Source organism: Molothrus aeneus, chromosome 1 (genome assembly GCF_037042795.1).
Source record: "Molothrus aeneus isolate 106 chromosome 1, BPBGC_Maene_1.0, whole genome shotgun sequence".
Lineage (NCBI taxonomy): Eukaryota > Metazoa > Chordata > Aves > Passeriformes > Icteridae > Molothrus > Molothrus aeneus.
This window is the reverse complement of record NC_089646.1, coordinates 122,594,644-122,620,271: the sequence shown is the minus strand read 5'-3', so window position 1 is coordinate 122,620,271 and position 25,628 is coordinate 122,594,644. Positions and strand designations below refer to the sequence as shown.

The 25,628-nt window shown below is 36.6% G+C and overlaps 1 protein-coding gene across 1 annotated transcript in view; it reads right to left on the bottom strand.

The window, feature by feature from the left end:
- The window catches only part of ZFHX4 (zinc finger homeobox 4), a 148,124-nt gene that overhangs the window by 18,261 nt on the left and 104,235 nt on the right, over positions 1-25,628 (bottom strand). Inside the window, exons 5-7 of the mRNA XM_066564050.1 lie at positions 7,162-7,278; positions 829-962; positions 472-672 (exon numbers count right to left, since the gene is read on the bottom strand). Coding sequence (XP_066420147.1) covers positions 472-672; positions 829-962; positions 7,162-7,278 — 452 coding nt within the window. The remainder of the gene's footprint in view (positions 1-471; positions 673-828; positions 963-7,161; positions 7,279-25,628) is intronic.

The window sequence follows — 25,628 nt, the reverse complement described above, 5'->3', positions numbered from 1 at the left end:
AAGACCTGATTGTGTTTCTACTGACATTGTTTTGAATGGATGTTTGAACTGCTGTTTTACAGTGAATTTCATGTAATGTAATGTTTAGTAGAGGTATACACAGGAATCCTTCTACATTTGGGAACTATGTTTTTCAGGGAGTTCTTATTACTTTACAAACGAAAGTCACAATACCTCTGAGACCTGGATATTATTAGACCAAATTTTCAGGTAAGCACTTAGAGATATGGACTGGCTTAACTTTTCCAAGGTTAATGTCAGTGAGGAATCAAAGACTTTTTGCATCTGTGAAATCCACCTTCAGCCATTTTCCCAAGGGACAGCAGTCACTGAATGGGCTGACAAGAGAACCTAAGAGTCCTGACCCATTCCTCTCCCCAGGCTTCCTGAACACACTGTCACAACAAATACACTGCCCACAAGGCCCAAGTATGTTTGTGTAGCATGTGCATCAGTATTTGGAGCACTTACTGTCATGAGCAGTTTCTCCACACAGTCAGGGGACACACTGTGCAGATGGGTCAAATGAAGCTGGAGATGCATTTTGTTGCTGAGGACATCTTGGCAGAGGGGGCAGCAGATAACAGGTTGCATTGAGTGCTGTGACAGGACATGCATCTGGATACGATTTGGGTCCCTACCATTGTAGTTACAATAAGGACATTGATAGAACTGAAAAAAAATCAAGTTAAGATGCAGGCTATTAGTCAATGTGCTTTTTATAACTTGCTGATATAGCTATTTTAACAGCATATCATCTCTGTTTCATTCTTGAGTTATTTGAAAAAGAGTTCTAGAATGCAATTAAATTGTTACATTTCCTTTTACCTGCTCATGACAAAATTTATTGTCCTCTGGAGGCTTTGATTTTTTAGCTGCACCATCCTCTTCTTTTGCCAGAAGAAGCTGTTGTGCCCCTACCACAGTGTTCGCTTTTGGTTCCTTCTCTGGTGTGACTATTCCTGTTTTGAAAACATAATTTTTGAGAACATGTTTTAAACTTAAAAATATCCTGGTTTACAAAGAGACTCTGACTTCAAAGGTCTGTATTGTCTTTGAGGGTCTTTTTTTTGTTTGCTTGCTTGTTTTTAAACACTGAGAAAAAATAAAGATGAATAAAACAAGTCTGGTAAGCACAAAGATGAAAATACACTTTTATTCTTGATACTCTATAAATACATTTAAAAATGGACTCTTCTCTACTGTTTAGATAACCCTAGGTTGCCTGTAAAGATTAATCAATAATGTTCTTTCTTTAGCAGCTCAGTATGAATTTGTCTATTACATTAAAACAAACCAGCTTTTGCTTAAAAAGCCTGTTTTCCAAATAATTAATTTGCTGCTGTTTAATTACCCTCTCTCTTTTCTAAACTGTCTGAGCAATATGATTATTGTGCTGTTTTGATAACTCCTGCCTGGTTACTATTCTGAAGCTAAATATAGTGAGGCTTTAAAAGAAATACTGTGGAGAATAGGATTTCAGATCTAACTTAATATTAATTATATACAAAGATCAGTCATTTGGGATTGCTTTAGATGTTTACACTGTGAATTTTTATAGTCTGGCATTTGTGATCAAAACCAGAATATAATTGTTTACTACAGATAGTTGTACTATTAAGTACTAAATACTATATTTAATATTATGCCTGAGCTAGCTGTGTAATGCGGCCCAGTCTTGCACACATCAAAGAGAAGAGTGCAATTCTAATTTCCCAGTCCATCAGAAAATTCTTTCCAGCGTCAATTTGCCAGATAATCTCTTCTGCTAGGCTGGATATTACAAGAGCATTGGGTAGGCATGTCACATACATCTCATGACAAACACAAAACCTCATTTACCAACCATTCCAATCTCATCATAGTGCGGCATCATCTGACCTTTTTTCTGCTGTTTATTATGAGTATTTCTAATTTTAACTTTCAATTTTCACCATCTTCCAGTCAATTTGCAACTAAATTATTTCCAGGGTGAGGACACTATCACTGGACACTGGGTGCAAATACATCTTGAAATGCAATGAAGCTAAACCATTGATTGCTATCAGACCCAACGTAAATATATAGTCCAGGGGTAATCTGATTGTATGCTGTGCATGAAGATTTATCTTGATTTTTTTCAATCCACATAAGGGTCATATAAATGAACAAATTGCACCTCATTGCACAATAACCTAGGATTAATTTAAAAATAAGGTCGTGGACATTTTGGCAACAAAGTAAATAAGAACAAAGAAAACACAAACTCAAGAACTTTTTATTATCATTATTTTCATATAGGCTTTGTGCAATATTTGATCTTACAAAGACAACATTAAAGAGAAGCAAAATGAGAGAACAGTTTTCAAGGTAAACACGAAATCCTCATGGTAAAATAATGACTAATTGAAAACTGAATCACACAGGGACATTTTCTGAAGGGCACTTAAAAAAAAACAACAACAACAACAAGCATAAAACAAGTTTTATGGCTTACACCTTAATGGTGATTTCCCCACACATTGACTTTCATTCCTAAGTTGTTAATTATTTCTTTTGATGTAATTTAGGCCAGTAATTTTTGCATGTTATAGCCCAAATTAAAGCTTATTCCTGCCATATTTCCTTATTTATATATTCATCAATTCATCATCATATGTTTATCATTTGAACAAGTCCCTTTTTGGAGACCCTGAATTTTTGCACTCTCAGGAGCAGATCTTGGAGGCCTCTTTTAGACTGCTCAGTCACTGTTGGGTCAACAACCCCAAGGGCTACCTATGCTTAAAGGTAAAATCTAAGTGATGAAATCACATAGGGCACCATTTTATTACTCACTTTGCTTTATGACTATTAATAGAGTACTCCCTGGCCTATTTTTATTTACATATTATTTAAGTATCTTAACTGTGAGAATTATGGGAAATAAAAAAGTGACATACTATGTATTAAGAGAGAAAGGTTGTTTCTGGGTTTTTTAGAAAACAGATTCAAATTATTACCCTGTTTTTATTTCCAACTGTCAAAAACATCTCTACTGTTTCTTTCTTTACGATATGTCACTTTTAAGATATCCTTTTTAAAGACAAATGGGCCAGAATCTCAGCTGATGTAAACAGACATTGTTATACTGGAAGCTGAATTTAAAAACAAAATGGAAAAATTCTGCCTTCTCTTCCCCTCATCACACTAGATTGTTTTCAACTGGTTGTTACAGAAATTACAAACCAAGTTCTCCTTCAAAATTTACTTGTGAAAATGCATCTAACTGTGTTATGGCGCTGCTAGTGAAATTTATCTTGAAGTGCACTCTGTGTGTGCCTGGGCACACACAAGGTTAATATTACACATCATCTTCCACCACAGGATGGAATAACTTAATTACTTCAAAGGGCCTATAATAATCATGAAACACATAGTTCTTGTTTCTATAAAAACAAGGGGGGTTTTTTGGTTAAATTTCTTTTGCGGTTAATATAATAAAAGAGTGGAGTTATAAAACACTGTGCTGGGGTCAATAAATGCATAACAAAGCACAGTTTTTTACAATGTTTACTATGATATTTATATAAACTGTCAAAGTTTACAGAGGCTTTGTTGTTTTTGTTGTCGTTTGGCTCTGGATTCATTCAACCTCAAGCACTGTTACTTCTTATATGACTGAAGTTGCATCTGGCCAATAGTAATGTAACTGATTCTGGGACTTATGGTGAGCTTTAAAGGAAAGAAACAGGGTGCTTTATTTTGCCCTCTGGCATAGGGGAGTCACTTGCCCCTGCACATGGAGAAGACCAGAGTCCCCAAGCCACAGTGAACATGACAAAAGCAGAGTTCAACTTTTTATCCAATGGTCGAGCTACTACCACTCAGTTCCTTGTCTCGCTGTATCAACGCTCTGCTTTCCATGTTCAATTCACATTTTTAGGGAGCTTTGGTAGAAAAGCTGTAAACACCTATGGTCTTCTAGAAAGGGTATCAAAGGAGGAGGGAAAGAGAAGGGAAAATACCCTGTTTTTGAGCAAACTGTGCACACTCTTTTCATAGTTACATGTTCCACTGCCACGCCATTCTTACCAGGCAGTTGTAGGAAAAAACTAAATCCCGTTGTTATCCATGTGTTAAATATTAACTTTTTATTCTTGAGACACATTATTTGTAGGGGGGTGTTGTTTTGAAATTGTGAAATACATCAGAAATTCTTTTTATAATATAAAATACACATCTTATTTTAGATTAATAATGCAACTTCAATACATTTAGCTCAAAAAGTAGGTTTAATTATAAATAAGTGCCATGAAATAGACTAGGCAATGATTGCCTGTCAGTATCAGAATTATTTAACTTGTGTAGGATTGCTAATATAAAAATGACACAATTCACTGCAATTCAGATGTCATCACCTTTGCAATATATGTTGAAGCCCCAAAATAAAAATATTTGTGTGACTAATAAGAAGGAGAAAGTTAATAAAATACATATACTAGTGAGAAAAAAAATCCTGGAAAAGCCATGATAAAACCACTATTTTCTTATTTATAAATCTTTGTATTTGATAAAGATTGCATAATTTAAGACTTCTGACACATCAGATGATGTTATTCAGACTCAAAATAATTCTAAAATTATAATTACTGGTAGAGTATTCTTTCTAATTAGAGTAGAATGAAAGGATAATTTTCATTGCAATAATGAAGGTTAATTTCCATCCTTCCTCATGTTTACTACCTTATTAAAAAGTGCTCCCCTTAGCCATGGCAGAGACATATTACATTTTCAATGCAAATGTATTAATCTGGATAAATTCCATATTAATTCTTGCACTGCATAGAGCTGTAATTTGGATTATAATTAATCTAAAGTGGCACTAGATTTAAATGACAATATAAATGAGGCATTAGTAGGCTTTTCTATTCTGAATGAATATTCAACAAATATAACTTGCATATTGCCAAGTCGCATTTTGAAAGCTCTTCTTCTTGAGATAAGGTAAGCAATGCAGCACAACAGCTTACACAAACACACTGTTACTAAATACATGTTAATCCTTTCTTGTCTAATAGATTCTATGCTAAAGAAGGGTCACACCACTTTCCTGTCTAACTTGTTAGTATTGTGATTAATTTATTGGTTTTCCTGAGATTTCTTTGGCAAGACTTGCAACACTCAATTCATGAGAAAGCCCAAATTAACATTCAATTATACAGAAGCAGTTATGCAGTCATTAGAAATACTTGTCAGCTCAGTGAAAATTAAGATGATGGTCGGAATGTTACATATGTAGAATTAATTTAGATTAGGAAAATAAAATTTTCCAAAAGATTCAGGGTTTTACAGTACAAACTATTTTCTGCAAAGCACAAAGGCAATCATGTATTTCAGTCCTTGTTTCTATATGAATCTTACTGCAAAGTTATTTGTGTAATTGCTGGCACGGGAATGCAGAACAATTATGCTGGTTTTTTGTAGTGCACCCAGTAGGCATCTGGATATAGGTTTGTCCTAATTAAACTTGGCCCTTATGAGTGGCTAATCCTGATGGAATTTTGAGAATTCCCCTTCAGTATTTTTTTTCTAGATTCCATTTTCTTCTTTTTTTTGTTTTTTTTTTTTGGCTGGAGCTTTAATACCATATTCTTTCCTAAACAACTATAAATGGACCAGCCTAAGAAAAAGAGAGGGCTGCTAAATTCCCTGAAGTGGTTCATATTGTCCCCTAGACGAGGCGTATGGTAGGAAATGCAGGCTGCAAGTGGCTGTCACCCGTCTCCTGGGGAGTGTCCAGGCCAGCCCCTGAGGAGACTGCAGAGAAGGACTTGTGACAGCCTGGGAGCATGGCTTTGCTGCACTGCAGACGGTTCTGACCAAGTCAGAGAGCCAGCCAAGGGGAATATATATTTTAAACCACAACACAACTTCTTGCTCAACATCATCCTTGTCATTATTGGCCTTCCCTCAGTCTCTTGATCTCAAAAAACAAAGTGACTGAAGAGCAGCCGAGGTTGTAAACTGTGATGGGTACTGACCTCAGCCCGTCAACAAGCAAACTTAAAGGAAGCTTTAATCTTTAAGTCAGTCTTCTGAACTGACTTGGCATAGAAAGGGCCATTTATAATATTTTTTTGGAAATAAATTCAAAAATGTTTAATATGGAAAGAGCAAATTGTAGTGCGGGTGAATTTGGGTGTAAAGGAACTCAGATGTAAAATGATATTTTTTCTACAACTATATGTCTTTATGGATAACACAACCTCCTTTGTATGCTGCTGTCATCAGCATACAAGGAAAAGATATATGACTACCTGAAACTAATAGGCTTCAACCTGTTTCAGCACTTCTTCTGCTTCAGTGAATCCAACATAATGTAACTAGGTATAGCGTGCGGCAAAAGTAGCCAATGTAATATTCATTGTGACCATAGATTTCCATCTCATACATAAAAAGCATGGGTGAAGTCACATATTTGCCAAATCAAACACAGAAAAAGCCCTGGGTATCTACACCAGATGCTGGCCCTAGGTTTGTTTGTGCACAAGTAAATGTCATGACATAGAGGTTTTGTTTTCAAAGACAGTAGCTTTCATTACTGGGCTTTGTCTATTCCAGGAGATCAAAATTACCCATCCCATAATCCGTTTTCAATGATATTTCCTCCCTCTTAGGCTGAATCATCTGTAAACTTTTTCACTGGATTTTGTGTATTTTTTTGTAAATGCCTCAAATAAATGCCCAGGAAGAGGCCAAATTCTTGGGAGTAACTAATCTGTGAGCAAGAGCAAAAAATAATAACAAAAAAACCCCACATTCTTTGGGTTAAAAGGGGGGCACAACCTGATTGAAGAAAAAATTCAAGTGGTACCTAATCCTATGCTTATGAAAAATTAATATGCCATCAGAGGAATCACAAGTACAGCAAAGATTAATGAAAGGCGCTTAAAAAATTACAAGCACACAAACTGATTTGATTAAAAAATAATCTCACTGGTCGTCCTGTAATATTCTTCAACTTATCCGCATCTATCCTGTCAGATGGTTATGATTAAAAATAGGTCAATGGGAGGCTACTGATAGAAATCACATGCAAAATGCACATGCAATGAATAGTAGTGGGAATGTCCAGACAGTTTAAAATGAAAGAGCATTTCATAAGTTAAAAAGGGGGGAAACAAAATTCTAGCTTCTTACCAGAGTCTTTACTAGATTTTTTGCCTTCACTATTGTCTCTTTCACTTGAGTCTTTATCATCAGCCACAGCCACTGATGTACTTTTAGCAGACCCTTCTGTGTCTTCACCTTGTTCTTCTGTGGACAAACACAGAAAAGATCTCAGGAAAGGAACTCAGTGACCAGTTAAGAGCAGTTAAAAAATATGTCCTGTAATAAGAACAGCACTAACAGAAGGTGGCAAAATAGGGGGGAAGAAGGGTCGGGGGGAAGAAAAGGGAAAGAACACTGCTTTAAAGAGGTTGGATATTAATTCTAAAAAATTTGCAATATTACAAAATCTGACTGTGTCTTTACTAGAGTACCTGCTTTCCCCCAGTGTGACAGATTTAAAGCCTGTCATTTCGTATTCTTTGGCTAGAAATGATTTGTGTTAAAATACATGCACATGCATGCACACACACGCATACACACACCATACACCCCCCACAGGCTGGAACAAAAGCAAGCACATGTAAAAATGCATCTTGGAGCCAAAAAAAAAAAAAAAAAAAAAAGAGAGATCTCAAATATAAATCCTATTAGTGCAGCAGTATCCCGCTAATTGCAGTAAGTAAGTATTAGGTATTAGGTACAGTATTAAATATAAACCTCTGGCTTTGCGGGAGAAGTCTCAAATTTTGTCTCCAGGGGGAGCCATTCAGGATAAATGATGCAACTTGGTGTACGGCTTCTGAGGAAGCAGCATTACCCACACCTCACTTACGTGTTCACACCAGCTAGATTACATGGAAATCTTCACAGTAACTCAAGCCCATTTAATTATTCGGTAAATCTTAGCTATGCTGCTACTGGTGGATTAATCTGTTTATGCAGTTAGCTTCTATGCTGGGGCTGTGTAGCACTAATCCGTGAAAGGCCCACTGTTCCTTTTCATCCTGTGATCATTTGTCTCTCACTGTGCTGATGTCACATTTTAATGAATTTTTAGCAATCTGAGTAATGCCAGATAACCAGACTTGCAACTCCCTACAGCACAGCATGCTGTTTTCATTGCAGCACACACACACACACACACACAAAAATAAAAATCATATTTCCCCGTTCAGGTAGGAATTATATAAATTAGGAGGTGAACGTAAAATGGGATTCAAAGCACCAGGCCGCTCGATTTCATAAAATCTTTAATGACCATATAAATTAACCCTGGAAAGGCAAAAGGTCACAGACACACATTTGCATACACTCTTCTATTCACTTTTGATAAGCAGAGCTTTTATGCAGGGAACATGATACAATTAACCCTTCAGGAACCATACAAAATGCAGCTACCGACATTTTAAGTGTCAAGCATTAACTGAAAATTACACACTGCATAAAATTTTCATTGTAAATGCTATAGTGATTGAAAGGGGAAATAGTGGCCCTCTTCGCACCCCATGTTTTATTAATAACATTCTGACAGCCGAATGAAATATCCTCTGTCATATGTAGCAGCTGAGCACAAAAAAATTGCTGCCTATTGCCTTACTGCCAGCCATACACTGAAACCCTATGCCTAGGCAAACAGCCCCTCAGATCGATGTGGCAAACCTATCCGATACTCAACTCTCTGCAAAACCTTTTATAAATCGGAAGAGAAAAACACAGCTGCAATTTTGGAAACCAACCTGCTCCCCCAGCCAAAAAAAAAAGAAAAAAGAAAAAAATCCTGACCACAGATCAATGTGTTTTGCTGTTTTGCATTGACATGGAAATACAATAGGTTAGGACTAAGCATGTGTGTCCACTTTCTGGAACAATGCAGGGAGAAAGATGGTCCCTTCTTTTAAAAATAATTGCATATTAAAAAGAAAAAAATTTCCATGCGAATGGGAAGCCCACTCATGCTGCGTGAGCGCTCTCGTCCCACGCCGATAGCTAATCACACATGGCAGGGATCCCCGCGCAGCCGGAGTGCGGCTGGGTGGCGGGAGCACGCCTCGGGATGCTGCACGCCTCGGGATGCTGCGCGCCTCTGATCCCGCCTGGCAAGGGCTGTGCCAGCGCTGGGCGCGCACGCACCAGGCTCCTACCCAGGGTCAGGCCCCGTGGCCTCATGGAGCCGATGGCAATCCCTTTTCGACTCATCCTTGGGAATGGACGCATTGCTTCTTTTACTAGATTTACTGGCCCAATCCCCCTGGGCTGGAAAATGAAGTGTCAAAGTGCTACTGAGTGTCCTTATCTTGAGGGGACATAAAATTGTAAGGGCTATCGTGGCACACATTAATAAAACATTGTGTGCATGTCAGGCAAAGAGAAAGAAAATTATGAAGGTACTAAAAGAAAAGCTACAGTATCATCTGGGTCTCATCAGACAATTTTTGCAGGGTGCTCTCCTGTTTTTCTGGTATGTGTTTTAAGTGTGAGAGAAATTCCCAGACATGTTCTCCTATACATCATCGTGGTGTCTGACCTCAGCCTGACCCTGGCAACAGTTTGAGAAATCTGAATGTGAACAAAGACTCTGTGTCAGCAGCAGGGAGAGATTGTGGGATAGACTTTCCCCATCAACTTAATCGCAAACAGCAGTTCTGAGGCCATAACTTTACAGGGCTGCACCGAGCCACAAACACATAACCTTTAGAGGTGAAACTGCCCCTCGCTCCCCACCCCCCCCTTCTGTGATTTTTCTCAGTCTTGTGGTGCTCCCTTTGATGTAGCAAGGCAATTAGCTGTAATGTTCAAGTACTGCAGACCTGTTTTATGGTTTGGAAGGTGAGAGCTGTTTATTACAGGTAGGCTCCTGGGGGCCATAAAGGCTTTGCAAATTTTTAATCATGCAAAAAACTAATCAAAATGTAACTTATACACACCATAAAAATTAATATCATTATTATGCATGGTATAAATTGCCTGCCTTGGCTTTCAATGGCACTCCCTTCTAGAAAATACATTTGGCATTCATTTCAGAAATATGTATGGCATTCACTTCAGAAGTAAATTTCATAGACAGAAATGATAATACAACTTCTCCTATTTTCCTTCAAAATTACGGAAAGGCTGTCTGAGACTCGCACTGTCACGACATATATCAAAGGGACAAGATGGAAATAAAACAGCTCTAACTTAAAAGCAGTTAGCAAATTACAAAAAATCCTGAAGACCATTTGTCGGAACAGATATTGAGGAAATGTAACTATCAAAGACATTACATTCCTATGCCAGAACGCAACAAATATTTTTTTTAGCAACATTTTTGTTCTTACTACATGTGCCAACCAACAAGAATACCATGCAGAAATAAAAATCGGATGGCCCCTACTCAATGACAAAAAATATGAATTATTATGTATGGATAAAACACAGTACGACTGTGCTACAGATTCCAGAATCAAGTTCCAACATTCTGTTTTAAATTTACAAGAGTCCTGCCTATATACATTTACAAATGTCAGCTTTGAAAATGAATAGAGCACCCGATTCAAATGCACTTTAATGGCTTTAATAACACTTACCATTGCAATATGATATTTTATTCACACCTGTTTTTATTTTGTCCAAATGTTGAAAATTTCTTTTGATGTTGGATGTCTTGCATTTAGCCATTATCAACCTTTTGCTTACAATTGACTTAGAATTAAACATAAAAATTAGGTTAGCAGCATTCTGCACTAAAACTGTGAAATAAGGAAAAATGAAAAATTCTTGTGTCAGAGGTAACAATAATCAGTTTATATTGTATATTCCATATTTTATGTCACATACTTTAGTATTTTAATCTACACACAGGTCTAATTCTGTACTGATTTTATGAAGTAAGACCCTTGTGATTTTCCTCAGTCCAATGAAGTCAAGATGTGTGAAGATTTCAATTGCAAAATCCAGGCCTTGGCCAAAGCTGATTAGCAGGTACCAGCAAAAAAATTAGATAAATATTCATACGTACGTTAGGAGGTGACTTATGGAAGTTGGATTTAAGAAACAGATACATACACCACAAACAAGGAAGGGTATGCAGAAAAGTATAAACTTTTAAAAATGAAATAATTATTAGTAAAACAAGACCAGGGTAAGTAGAAACAATCCTCTCACCTTTAATTTAAATGCATTGTGATAATCACAGGGGCAATTGCCTTTCCCTGTGTTTTATCAGAGAAGTTTCCCTACTGATGAGCAGCACTGGGAGTCTGTGCTCTAGTCTGTTTAAAAAAAGCATATTATTTTCAGGGGTTGATTTTGGTTCGTTTGGGGTTTTTTACAACATTGATATATAAATTAACAGTCAGTAGTTCCTGTTTTGGTCCTGTATTATTTTGTTGTTGTTGTTGTTGGTATCCCTTTTGCCCTCTACAAATTGCAAGTAATTTCCTAAATAAGGATGATCTACTGGTTGTGGGTGAGTAATTGTGGTTATGAGAGAGAAAACAAGATTAAGCAAGTGTTTGTGGCTGAGGGCCGGATGGATGGGGAACAAATAAATCAATCGACTGAAGTAGTAAGCAAATAAATATGAAATGAGAGAGAGATTTTAAAAATTAATTGTGTTTTTTTTTACTGAATATGTTCAATAAGTAGCTGAATCTAAGGTACCCATAAGTGTTCAGCACAGGTGTATCCTAGGTTGAACCAGTAGAGTGAATAGCTTATTAACCATCCAGATAAGAAGGTAACCACTACTAAAGGATAATAGTAGGGTTTAGATTGGAGGGATGGACAGACAACAGATAATGAAGGGAAAGGAGAAACAATGGAAAACAATGAAAAACCCACAGACTACGCAAAAGAAGTAAAAGTTAAGTGAAAGCAGACCTTGTGGACTGCCTTCTGGGCTATCCTAGTTATACTACTTTGCCGATAAACTCTTTCTGACTCCTACATTGTCATTTATTCACCCAAATATTCCAGAAAGTATTTGTTCTATAGTCTGGCTGGCCTTGCAGAGGATGACTGAGGAATAGGATGCCACACTCATTCAGGATCTTGACTGCATCCTCTAGTGGTCATATTTCATCTTCAAACAGGATTTCTAATTTCTCCTTTAGGGACTCGGGGTGAATAAAGGCACCAACCCGTTAATAACTGTTTCTAATCACTGTGTTATATTCAGAACTAGAGCTCTTAGAAAGCTGAACTTCCCACAAACAAGCCTATAATTAAGTGATGATCATCATATTGACCAGAAAGTGCTAACTGGCAGTTATTATCAAATTGTATCATTTTGTTTTGTGGTGCATCATTTGAATTTTTATGGCAGTCTAATGCTTCTCACTGAAATATATCACTGTGCCAGGGGAGGCCGACTGCAAAGCTGGCTGGACAGAGTGTGCTGTTGTGACTCCTTCCCAAAGAGTGTCACAAATCACACCCACTTTATCCACCCACTCCACCCAGAAGCCTGTACTCCCCACTTGCCACACTCAGCCTCACCCCTCTGGCTGACGGAGGCAGGCAGCTCTCATCTACCCTACTTGGTTTTACTTCGTAGCTTCTGAAGGCAGAAAACATTCACTATCACCAGCTAATCTGCCCAGCACTTCATTATTTCCTAATCTAGTTTATTCTATTTTTTTCTTAATTATTTTTTAAACTGCAGTCTACTTCCAGCTGCTGGAAAAGGAATGTTCTCCCCAGAAGTTTGGAGGGGTGGGGTGTCCTTTCCACTCCGGCTGCTGTGCAAGCTCTCCCTCTCTCTCATTTCTGCCTGGGATTGTCTGCTTTCTAGTCTCCCTCCCTAGTCTCAGAGCAAATCATGAAAAGAAGAATGTTTTACTCTGATAATAGGGCAAATGTGGAAAAGAATTGTTGGTAAACTTATGCTGAGCCATACTGATTTATCAGAAAATAGGAAAATTTGTGGTTTGTATTTTTGTTGTTTTATTTCTACATTAATATTTTATCAAATATTTTGCAAGGAGCAAAAGAAGCATATGCTGACAAAACCATTAACAGAGAATCTCAGCTATTCAGAATGAAACTCAGAAATGCTTTCCAGATGTGATTTGAGATGTACAGTTAATCATTTATTATGCAGAAAGGGATACTTTTCTTACTTGGCCATCTCTAGAAAGGCATTGAAGCATGAAACTATATTGAGAATAGTCTAACTTTTCCAACTGATCATTACTTTTCTTTTGGCTGCCATTATGGTTCATAGAAAATGCTGTTTCCCCCATCAGCATAAAGCATGAAGAGCACTACCATTGTCTGACTTGAAGACTAATACATTTCCATCAAGGTTATGTAGAAAAGAAAATTAAACCTCATTGTTAATTCTTATTCAACATGCTGGATATACCTTGCCTAATTTCAGGTATTGCTCTAAGTTTATTCTCTGTGGAGGGAGACACAGATAACTTAAGGGCACAACTCTGACTTTACATAGGTGAATTGTTAATTCCTCCCTGATTGTAGAAGGATTTTAAAATGAAGTTTAGTGTTTGGAATGCAGACTTTTCACCTGGGCACTGCTGCTAAACACTGGAAGTTAGGTGAGTGAACCTAAGCCTGACCTAAAGCTCAGAAAGTCAAGGAGGGTTTCTCATAAACATTCACCAGGGTCCTGGATGTTCATTTCAAGCCAGTGGGTAAAAAAAGCAAAATAATGGATCTTCACAGTATCATTCACTTTACTTTACTTTTTCTATTTTGTTTTTCAATCTGTGTATTCAATGTCCCTTCAAACACAAACATTTCTACTGTCCCTAATTTCTTGCATTTTTTCCTACCTAAGCTGAGTTTTCAATATATCATGTAAGTGGTGAGTCGCCCATTCACAGTTTCCAGAAAAATCCTTTCTGAATTTATTTACAAAGAAATCACAATGTTAATTAAGAACTTATTTAAAATGTCATTTAAATGGTGCATTTTATTAGTGACTCAGTTTGGGGGTTTCTCTCTGAAAAACACTGTAAAGTCCTTTTCATTTACCTTGCAGACTTTCTTTCTGAATTATTCACCTCTTTTTGGCTCGCTAACAGTATGTCTCTGAAATTATCTGTAAAGAATTCTGTTAGTGCATATATTTCTTCTTTGTCTTTTGAGAATACTAGAGTAAAAGAATTTATTTTCTTTGCCATCTCCTGATCATTTTGGAATGACTATTCTCTGGTGGTCTAGCAGACCTAATGACTCTTGCAGGCTTTCAATTTCTGAGATACTTTAACAATTCCTGTTTAGCTTTTCTAGGTACCTCCACATATTTTGTCCTCACGGCCAATCTCTATGTTCAGTTTTATTAATATCACTTTGGCTTCATTTCCACTTTTAAGGATACTTTTTCTGACCTGAATAAATTCTTGTACTATGTCTTGTAAGGTAGCTAACTACAGCCCTCCCATTTAAATGTCCCTCTTTCTTGATGCTACGTGTCACAGACAGAAGTATTTATATATTTATACTGAAAAACATTTTTCCTGAACAAAAACATTTTCTGAATTTTTAAAAAATAATCTTTGCAGAATTATTTGTTGGCGGATTGAGGTGAGGGGGTAGTTGGTTTGTGTGTTTTCTACAATTACCTGACAAGTAGTTTATAGCATATATAGCAATCCATGGATTTTTTTTTTCTACAAACCTACTTGCTGCAAATATTACTTTAAGTTCAGCTTCTTTAACATATGTGTATATGAAGTGGTTCTTGGTTTTGGTTGTTTTGTTTTTTTTTTCAGAAAGACAACACGGGTGCTATTTTAGCTTTTCCTCCAACCCAGATCACAATGTTGGAGTGATTTGTAAGAATCTTGACCAAGACACCCACTGAAAATTACTCCAAAAAATCTTCTGTAAAAACTGGATTTCCTGGCTCAGCCGGAGCTGTACTATTAAAAATATAGTATACTAACACATCATCAAACTCCTCTGACAGGAGGAAAAGATAAAAGTCTGCTCATCAAAACCAGTAAAAGTAGTAAAAAACAGCAGTACATTCCTGCTTTCTTGATGTCTTAGCCTCTTTTGTTACTGTCTTTCCTTGCTTTCTCAAGACCTAATCTTGAAAATTTAGACAACAAACTTTTGTGTAATAACATGACTATTATGAAGTTTTGTAGAATGTTCCAATATTACAGCATTTTAGTGTGCTTGGGATGCATAGCCATAACATCACAAATCTCTATCCCCTTTCCACAGTAGCAGGATACCTTCAATTTCAGTACTTCAGTGCTTCAATACCTCAACCTGATCTTTTCTTGCTGCGTTTTGAGGTCAGGAATTACACTATACAATTGATTAATATGAGTCCACTGCCAAGTTTCTTGGAGACACTTTGATAGCATACTCTGAAGATGAGCAGTTATCACTTGGTTCTCAACACAATGATGCGTGACTCACGAATACTGAAATAGAGGAGATGGCAGACACAGATTTTCTGAATTCAAAAATGCTGATTACACCAAGGGGTCCTCCCAGGGCCAAATCAAGCATTTCAGGTCACTCTATCTTGCTGTAAAGCTACTTGTATCAGAGCAACAGAAGGGCATGATTTGCATTGCTTTGTATCCACTTTGCTTTTTACTGAACCAGTAGAACATAATGGATAATGTCTTCCATCTTTCCTTTCTTCTTTCCTTCGGTTAAGTTTTTCAATTCTCATTGTCCTGTGTACTGCACTACTCTTACCTTTCCTAAATGTTCATCTAATTTGAATGTTCTTTCTTCCACACATGGCAGATGCCAATTTTCATTGTCAGCAATATAATTCTACCTTCCTGGAAGCAGAGGACATCCCTTGCCTATGGACTCCTCACTCACAACTGCCTAATGAGCACAAATCTTCAGTGCCAATCTACCTAAAGTCCTGAAATGTCTTGTGAGGTGGCTTTGTTGATACCACTGAAAACACCTCAGAGAAAGCTTCTGAACAAGACCTGAACTTAACATTTGTTTTTAATGTCATTAGAAAAGTAGATAGAAGGACCCATTTGCAAGTGTAATCCAGACTTCCCAGTATACATATGCCTTTTCATTTGATTATAGCTTCAAAAAAATTTTAAGCGCTTGAGCTGAAATCTGCTGTGCTGAATCCCTGTTGCAGGCTGGATAGCATGTGCTTTTTAAAAATTTATTTAATTTCAGCCAAACTGATTAATCTACTTCTAAGAATAGGATTAGGACAAATACATACATTTTGGAAATCTTTAATATTCCAGTGATTTTAATCTGGAACCCAAAATCTGGCAGACAGGATGATGTCTGGCATGTGGTACATTGGATTAAACTGCCCAAATTCAGCCAAGCAATATATCTTTTAAAAATTCTACTTACCCATGCTCAGAAAAGCTCCCTGCTCTGAAGAGCTGACATTCTGCTAGGAATCTGTAATCACTGAAGACACTCACACCCCCCACAGTGCTGAGAGCTTACCAAAGTGCACAGGCAGTCACATCCCACTGAGCTTCCACAAACCTCTTCACCCAGTTCCTGTGTGTACTAACCAATGCACATTCACTCCTCAAAGAGGGACTACTACTTAAATAGGTCTTCTAAAATCCAAATTGTCCTGGCAGCTTCCCTGCATAACTAGACTGGAACCACATTGTCCTTACTATGGTTAACTCAATCTTTCCATCATTATTATTATTATTATTATTATTATTATTATTATTATTATTATTATTATTATTATTATTATTATTATTATTATTATATTAATTTTTTTTGGCTGTGTATTATTGTACTGTGAGCTGGCAGCTATAGGAGAGCAAGAGCAGCATGTTCCCCCTGTGCTCATAGGTTGGCAGGAGCAAAATGGGTATGGAGGGGAGATTTTGGGGTCAGAGAAAGAACTGGAGAAAAGTGAGCAGAATGTGGTCTGAGGAAAAGAACATGAAAGACCAGGAGATGGGGAAGGAAGGAGAAACTGAGGTGAAAATTAGGGTAAAATGAAAAAGAGATAGAAGGCAGAAGAGTAGGACTGTAATCAGCCACACACCAAACTACAGCACCAAACTGGACTGCAGGAAATAGACCTGGCTGGGACCAAAAGTAAAAAAAAAATTCACAGAGAAAATAATAGGTAAAGACAATGATTACTAGGCAGTGAAATTAGAAACTTAATTTAGAAAAATACGGTGTCCCCCACAGCCCAATATTAGATCCCTGATTTTTTGTTGTTATAAATCATCTTCTTGCTTATTGCACTACCTTTCACCAGTGTTTACACATAGAGAAGACAAAAACATTCTGCTACTCTCAGCTGCCTTGCTAGCTTTAGTAAGGGGTTCTGTGTAGCAAATTCAAACTCAGTGATGTTTCATGTGACTTTTAGTAGAGTACTTCATGGCCAGTTATTTTTTCTCAGTTTAAGTCCTAATATCTATGGGGCGGTAGATGCAAATACTACCCTCCCCCTTATGTTTTTAGAGCTATTAATAATACCACAGAAGTAAAATACTTTAATATCTTAAAAGATATTCTTCCCTTCTGACACAATATTCAATATCTTGATCAAGTTTGCCTTATGCAAAACCTCTTGCCTTAATCACTGCACAAAAGTATTGATACTTATTTAGCGAAAAGCTTTTTTCCTTACTGTTTAACATGAAGCCACATGTTCTACTTACTACATCCCTTCAACTTATTCTGAAAGTCAAATTATTCTTTTCATTATTGACTTCTTATTGCTGCACAAACATTAATGAATTTATCTTCATTATCTCCTAAGAGATGAGTAGGCAATTCTGCAATTTCAGAAAGGGAAGTTATACAGAAATAGAGGTTAAAAAAAATCTAACTTGGAGAACCCAGTTCGATACAGATGGGACCCAATTTTTTCAAAGTACATAGCACTATATAGCACTTAATATGCTCAAAGCACAGCACTGATTGCTTTCATTTGCAGCTCTGTGTGTTCAGCACTTATTTAACACTATCGTAGAGCCTCCAATCAAGCACTTAGAAAATGAAGGCCACACAGTTAGTGAACTCCTATGAAAAGGCTGGGTAAGGTGACCTGCTTAGGGAAAAAAAAAAAGAACTATCCAGCAGAAACAGATATGGAAGCAAGTTTTTCATTGTCTTATATAATATACCACATTTTTTTCTCTTCATATTCTATGCACAAGGATTGTCTTGCACTAAGTAGGCAGGTGTGAATAATAGCTTAACATTTTACTGATTTACTTTACTATACTAGATCCAACTTAGCCAGTTTAGGAGTAATATTAAGTCATAGGAATTTAGAAATAACACAGGGACTGTAGTTAAAAAAATATCACAGTGAGGCAGATATCTGTTCTAATACTGATGAAATGTAATAATTTTGAGTTGGGAAAAAGTGTTTTCAGACACAATAATCAACTCATACATGTTGTAATTACAAAAAATACTGTAGCTTCTCTTATGATGGAAAGAGACCAGGAAAGATGAGACATAATTACAACTGGGGAGATGTGCTACATTTGTGAAAATTATTGTTTTCTTTTTGAAACAAGATGTTTTGATCACTTCAGCATAAATTAGTTCCACAGTTATCACTAAGATGAAAAATAGAAAAAAAATTAGATATGGACTTTTAAAAGCATTGGCATGGATATTCTTTGGTTGAGTAAAGGTATTCACAGGAGTTGAAATCTTCAGAGGTCATACTACAGAAAAATGGGCTTAAGTGAACACACCACATTGGATTTCCAGAAGTGCTCAGCATTAATCTTAGCACCCATGGGCTGAAAGCTGAGCAGTTTTGAGAATCTCCACAGTCTCAGAGGAATTAGCAAAACACCACACATTAGGCTCAGAGGATTTTTACCAATGCAAAATAGATGGTCAACACCTGGACTTTAAGCAGATTTTATAGTCCTCATAAAACATATCCTCCATGCACACCAACCTACAAATATATTGAGAAAGTTCCACTCATTTCAAATCATGTGTGCACAAAGCCATGTGTGCTGGGCTTTGAGGTCTGGGGATTATAATAGCCACTCGTTTATAGCAGTATTTCACTTGAAAAGTGGAACATGATGTGAAGCAAGCAGCGCATAACTTCCAAAACCAGGAGAAAAAAAAAACAAAACCTATGAACTTTCTTATTATAAGAGCAAGATTAATTTAGGCACCTTCATAAAAAAAATAAAATAAATTCTGCTGCTTACTGTATACTTAATCCATGCATCTTTAAAGACTTCTATTTTTAGTCTCACACAGCATCTGAGCATAGAATGTTGAGATATTTTTTAGATATGGGTAAAAGAGCTTGAATTTGTTTTTTACAACTTCTATTAATCTTTTTTTAACAAAAAAGAATCTGTGAAAATTAAACAAGTGGATTTTAGGCACAGTCCTATCTTTATGTTGCTGACAGAGAGTCAGATTTGCTGATCTGAGGACATTTTTGAGCCACACACATGAAAGACATGAAATGCTTCCATCTGACAAGCATTTCAGATAACTGTGTGAAAATGCAAGATGAAGCAACTACTGGAGGCGCCACAATTTTCTGTCTAAACACCCCTTTTTTGAGATATACTCCCTTTACTATCCCAAAGAAGCTGGGGCAGATATTCTTTTTCTCTCCAATAGGTACAACATACTCATTTGCCACTCATGGGACTTTTTAAAATGGATTGTATGGTTAAAAAGCAGTGCTCCAGTTCAATGCACTGCAGGAACTGCATTCAAGATTTTGCTTGCCTGTTTTATTTGCAACAGTCTCTGTTCCAAAAGCACAGGTAGGGGAAGGAAGAGGGGCTTTCTCCTCAGAATTTGTTGTGGAGATGAAATGGGGCATCATCAATTTCATATGAACACTATTTGTGCAGGAACTTGTCATTATTCTGTCATTTACATTTATCCAGATGCTTCGTGAAAGCCTCCACATCTGGTGAGCACAGCACACTTGACATAGTCAAGACCAGCACAGATAAACATACTTGTTATACTCTCAAATGAGAAGGATACAGGAAGAGACTCTTCATCCAAGGCTTTTTGGAGTTGGTATCTATTTTGAACTGCATGAGACAATGAGGTGACATTCCTCACTCATTCCCCCATGTGCAGCATACAATTTGTCAGACTAACAAAAGCCATGTTTCAGCTGATGGCTAAGAGGGATCATATGCATGTTTTTGTATCTTCAGAGAATGTCAGCCTGGCAGGATGCTAAGCTCAAATGGATTGCATGACTTGTGCCCATTTCAAAATCTATGCATACAAGTACCGCAGGCTGAGTTTGGAGACCATCTCACAAAATTAATCCAAAGCTGAACATCATCAAAAAGAGAAAATATTTTCCTCAAATATATGTATATTTACAGAGAAAGAAGAATCAATTCACAAGCTGACTTCAACAGAAACTGAGAACACAAGGACTCAGAAGTGCACAACTTTAAATTTGCTCCTAACTAGGGGAGCTAGATACTTCAACATGAAAAAAGAAAGAAAACTATGCTGAACACTTACATTTCATGGGGTGTACATTCATTTACATGTGTCACGGGGTTAAGTAAAACTATTTTACGCCTCTCAAATAAGGAAATTCAGGCATCAGTGTAGCAGCAAAAATAATTTTTACCTTTATTTAACTAAGACATTTAAAGTCAACTTTAAAAATAGAAAGAAAATACTATTTCATCAGGATTTTTTGAGCTATGACAAGCCCATACATCCTGCATTTCCAAATAAAATAGAAACTGTGTTGGTTAGAAGGTCCATCTGGGGACATGAAATGTATATCAGCTCTTTCTGAAAAATCAGGTACCATATCCTTACAAGAAACAAGCTGAAAATGGAATCTGATTCAACTGGATCCTCTTCCTCACAAATTACTCATTGAAAATCATATAAGAAATACCACTTGAGGCTACCATAAATTCAGCATAACTAAGTTTGAACTCAACCCTTAGTTCCGATTAGGGAAAAAAAATCAAAGGTGAAAACAAAATTGCTAAATACTTCAAAGGCAACATGCAGGCTCAGCAGCTTTCAGTGAATTTGTTCCAGAAGCCATTGCTGATCAAACTTTAGAGAAGACATATTTCATGTGTGTTCCTTAGTTCTAAATAGAAAAGTTTTCAGTCTTACTGCTGTCATTCATTCCCTCATAGCCAAAAAATGAACTGCTTCTGGAAGCCAAGACCTACTGCTTAGCTCCTAGACAGCAAAGGCAAGTAGGGTGCTTCTGTGGGCTGTTATAGGTGTACATTACTACTGGCAACAGGGAAGAAATGTCTTGTTTCAGGAGTGTATGAAGAGTGGTCAGCTTTTGGAACTTTTATGGAAAGGCTCCTGATAGATGCTATACTCGCAATCTCAGCTAAAGAGTTACACAAGAATATGAACTTCATAACAAAGTTCAATAAAATAATGTCATAGTTCTGGGGAAATAAAGAAGAAGAAGAAACAATTTTAAAAACACCAGCACCATTATATAAGGCCTAAGCAAATAGAAAGCCTAAAACTCAACCCCAAATATGTTGTAATCAGCTCACAATTATCCAGAGTACAAGGGTGGGGTTACTTAAATAAAGCAAAACCATATGAAAACTACACTAAAAGAGCACATTTAGTGCATTCACTTTTGAAGTAATTCTGTTACTTCCACTTGTAAACAGCAACCTATGGAATGAAGAAATGGTGTTAAATTGCAGTGAGCGCAGCAGACCTGATAGAGCAATATTTATTTTGTGTCGTGTTCTGAAACTATGGGCTGCAGCCAGTGGTGTGGCAGCAGATGGCTCTGGTTGAGCCACAATCCAGGTAATCGATTCACTGATAGTTCAAATCTGACTTCTTTATAAATATCAGCAATTTTAATGCATTCTTATGACTGTTGAATTATGGAATTGAAAACACTACAAGCCATCAAAAAAAAACAAGTTACTCTCCAAAAAGCTTCCCCCAATTAAATTCCCTTGGCTGTAACTTAGAATAGCTGTAAGCCTTGTAAAAACCCTTTTACTGAATGTCTCCACCTATGTTTTTGCCCTCCAGCTACAAGCATATGAAAGAAAAAGCTGTGAAATGAAGAAGTTGTGAAATTTGATAATTGGGTTAATGATAATAATAAAAATAAACCTTTGAACAATTGAGGACAAAAACATCTTTTATTGGGAAGATGTTTTCTTCCTCAGATGAATTATAGATCAACTCTGTGGAAAACACTGTTTGATAATTATTCTAGGGCTCCTATGATTAAGAAAACAGTACACAGCCTGTTCCATTTTAAAGAGTCCCCACCCTTGCTTAGGCAGAAATGCAGTTACAATAATTTTATGGTACATAAAATGAAAATAGTTGGCCTACCAAGTAACAGCAAATCTGCATATACAGCTTTATAGATGTACAGGATCATTTAAACCCTGCTGTTTCATTTGAATTGTGTTGAATCTTTTTTTATGGTTTCTTCATCTAACCTAATTTTCCTAAACCCCTTATTTAATATTCCTCCTACTGTTTGTTTATTTCTCACTGAAAGAGCACAATAGCAACAGAAATGTTAATTTCATATAAATAAAGGCTAGAACTGGTGCTACATCTTCCGAGAAGTGTGAACTTTCCACTATCTCTTTCGATTACAGTGCTTCACGACTTTTCTTTGTTAGGGGAGAATCTAATACGACAAATAATCAGTCATGAAGAATGAAGCAGAACTCTGCTAGTGACTGCTGAGGCCAAATGATGCATTGTACAAGGAAGAAGACAATACAGTAATTCTTTGTAACAGAGGACACCAAAATAACAAGAAGCACACAACACAAGTTCTAAACTATTATAATGAACTCTGGGACTAAAGATCAGATCTTAGGCTTTGATAAAGTTGTTTTCAGCAACACACAGATGCCTAAAAGATGGTTTAAATGGCTGGGAGGAAAGCTCTGAAATGAAAAGGATGCCCAGTGGCACAGAGCCAATGTAGTTCATTCAAAGCCAGTTCATTCAAAGTGGACATTACCAAATTCCTATGTGTAGAATAAGATATTCCAAACAGCCTTAAACTGACCTAAATCACACCAGTTTCAAAAACTTTTTGGGAATGCCTGGAATTTACCTCAGTTAATGCCCTCATTTTTAAATGCAGAGTCACACTGGGACATTGGTGCAATTCTTGAGACAAGTACATTTCTCAACACTCATGGTAAAATAATATTAAAATTTTGAAGTTCTCCAAGAGCTGGAAATATAATAAAGCTTGGTTTGCTATCTACATTTTGAAAATGAGAAAGCAGATCAGACTTTCTTCCAGAATGGAGCTATTAAATCTATTAGAGAGGAAGCAAAGTGAAGTTTATAAGAATCTTACCCTCTGAGAATTTCAATGGGTAAAAGCTGTGGAAATTTCACTTTATTGCCACTGTTCCGCCTACCACATGGGAGCACTTGTAATATTGATTAAATTGGACATGGACAGCAGAAAAGTATGTAACATTTAACACAGTCTACAAATGCAAGTAAACAAAACCAGAAATTCCATTTGTTATTGTAGAGTCTAGAAAAATAAGACGGGATGTACCTTCAATGCCACAGGAAAATGGTAGTGCCTGCATTTGTGTCAGCTTTTGGAGAAACTGCCATACCTAATGCTTAGTTTCCAGAAGCACTACCTTATACCAAAAGCCAGATCACTGTCTTGGAAGCCAGTTGGGAACTTGGACCCTGTCTCCTGACGCGGGCCAGACATCAATAATTCTATCATTCCACCCATATTTATGGTTTTATGCTTCAATATTTAGACCTCAAGAAGTTTCATGTGTATTACCTCCCAAACAGAAAATGGTTGAAAGCCAGGTGAATTTCATTCCTTTAACAGTTTTTTTTTACTCCTGGGGGCAATGAGGATTTTTTTGCCCTTGGGGTGCTTTAGTCAGATATCTTGCTCCAGAATATGTGGAGTAAAATTTATGTTGCAGGAAGATGCCATCTTTCGTAGCTGACTATTTGCATTAAAAAAGCTATGACCAACTTTCTGGGGAAATCTTTCCCTTTCTCCTTGCTGAGCAAAGGCTTAATTTTTTTTTGCCTATTCTCAAGTGTCTTTCCAATCACATGAAGGGGATCCCATTTAATTTTTTTTTAATAAAAGTGACTATATTAAGGACTCTCATACTTTTCACAATATCCATGAACTGATATACTGCTGTTTTGATCGAGACATATTAACTCATTTTCAGAGATCTTTTTTTTCAAAGGCTTTTTTCAAAGACTCTTCTAATTCTAGCTTGCCTTCAAATTAATCAATGTGGTGATACTCTCTCTCTGCCATAGCTTATCATTATGTAAGAAACCTAATATTTTCCAAAAAAAGGGTAATGGCTCTTAGTCTATTAATGGTCTTTAGATTATTTTCTATATCACAATTGCTATGCCACTTCTGCAAATGTGCCTAGATTAGCACCACCCACCCTTGGATTCACTCTCTCCTATGAAGTGCTTGACACTTGCACTGCTTTCTCAAGTCTGTTTCTTTAGACTAGTGAATTAGGAGGTGGACCTCTCTCCAATAATTTCGTATGTCTTGCAAATTACAAGCTTAAACAAAATAATTTTACATATTCTAAACAAAACAAAAATCCCATATTGCCCACATTGCATTGTTTTTCAGATATCATTGTTTTTCAGATATCAGATCTGTCATGATAGTATTTGAGCTCTATTATCTTTTTTTGTTTTTTAATTAAAACACTCTAACAGTATAGAGTTGCCAGCAAACATCTCTAGAAGACTTAAGAGATTCTGTGAAAATCATTTGGAAATAATTATTGGAAATCAAATGATTAAAAACAGCACAACATGTATATCTCTAAATGGCTCATAATATGATAGAAAAACACTATTTGATCATCACTATTTGTACCTATAACACATTTATTTCACTAGAATCTTTAGGATATCTAAACATACAGCTTCAATTATTGTTACTTAACCAACTCAATGGTGTAAGGGAAGAGGGACCAACAGATGAACATTTTAGGTTTTGAAGCTTCCAGGACAAAATTATTTGATTTACAGCTACACCTAATATAGCTGAGTAACACAAACACTAATATCCTGTTTCTTACCCTGGATAGCAAATCTTGTACTTCTTAAATCTAGTTCATCTTGAACTAACGCCACTTTATAAAAAGAAGAGGAAGGCTTATCAAATATTATTCAGAAATCTCTGAAAACAGTAAATACCAGCCTTTTATTACAGCTCTGGAACAAAGTCAAAATTCTGCTAAGTTCCTAGTGCAGAGCACAACTAACTGGAAGTCTGGATGTTTCATAAATGAGTTTCACCAAAGGTATCACACACTGAGATTCCAGGCCCATGTGTCATACTCTGAAACATCTGCCACAGAACATAACATTCTCATTAAATGAAATAAATAAAAGTGTGCACTTACTGAAGTAATCCTGAAAATATATCTGTTCATCCACACAGACGAAAACCTGTTTATGAGTTTGCTTGGTAGGAAAGGAAATTTCTTAGGGAGATTTTTCAGTTCTGTTGAAATACACGGGGAGTATTTCTATGAAAAGTCAACACATGAGTTCAGCAGTGTGGCAATATATATGCACCACAAAGATTT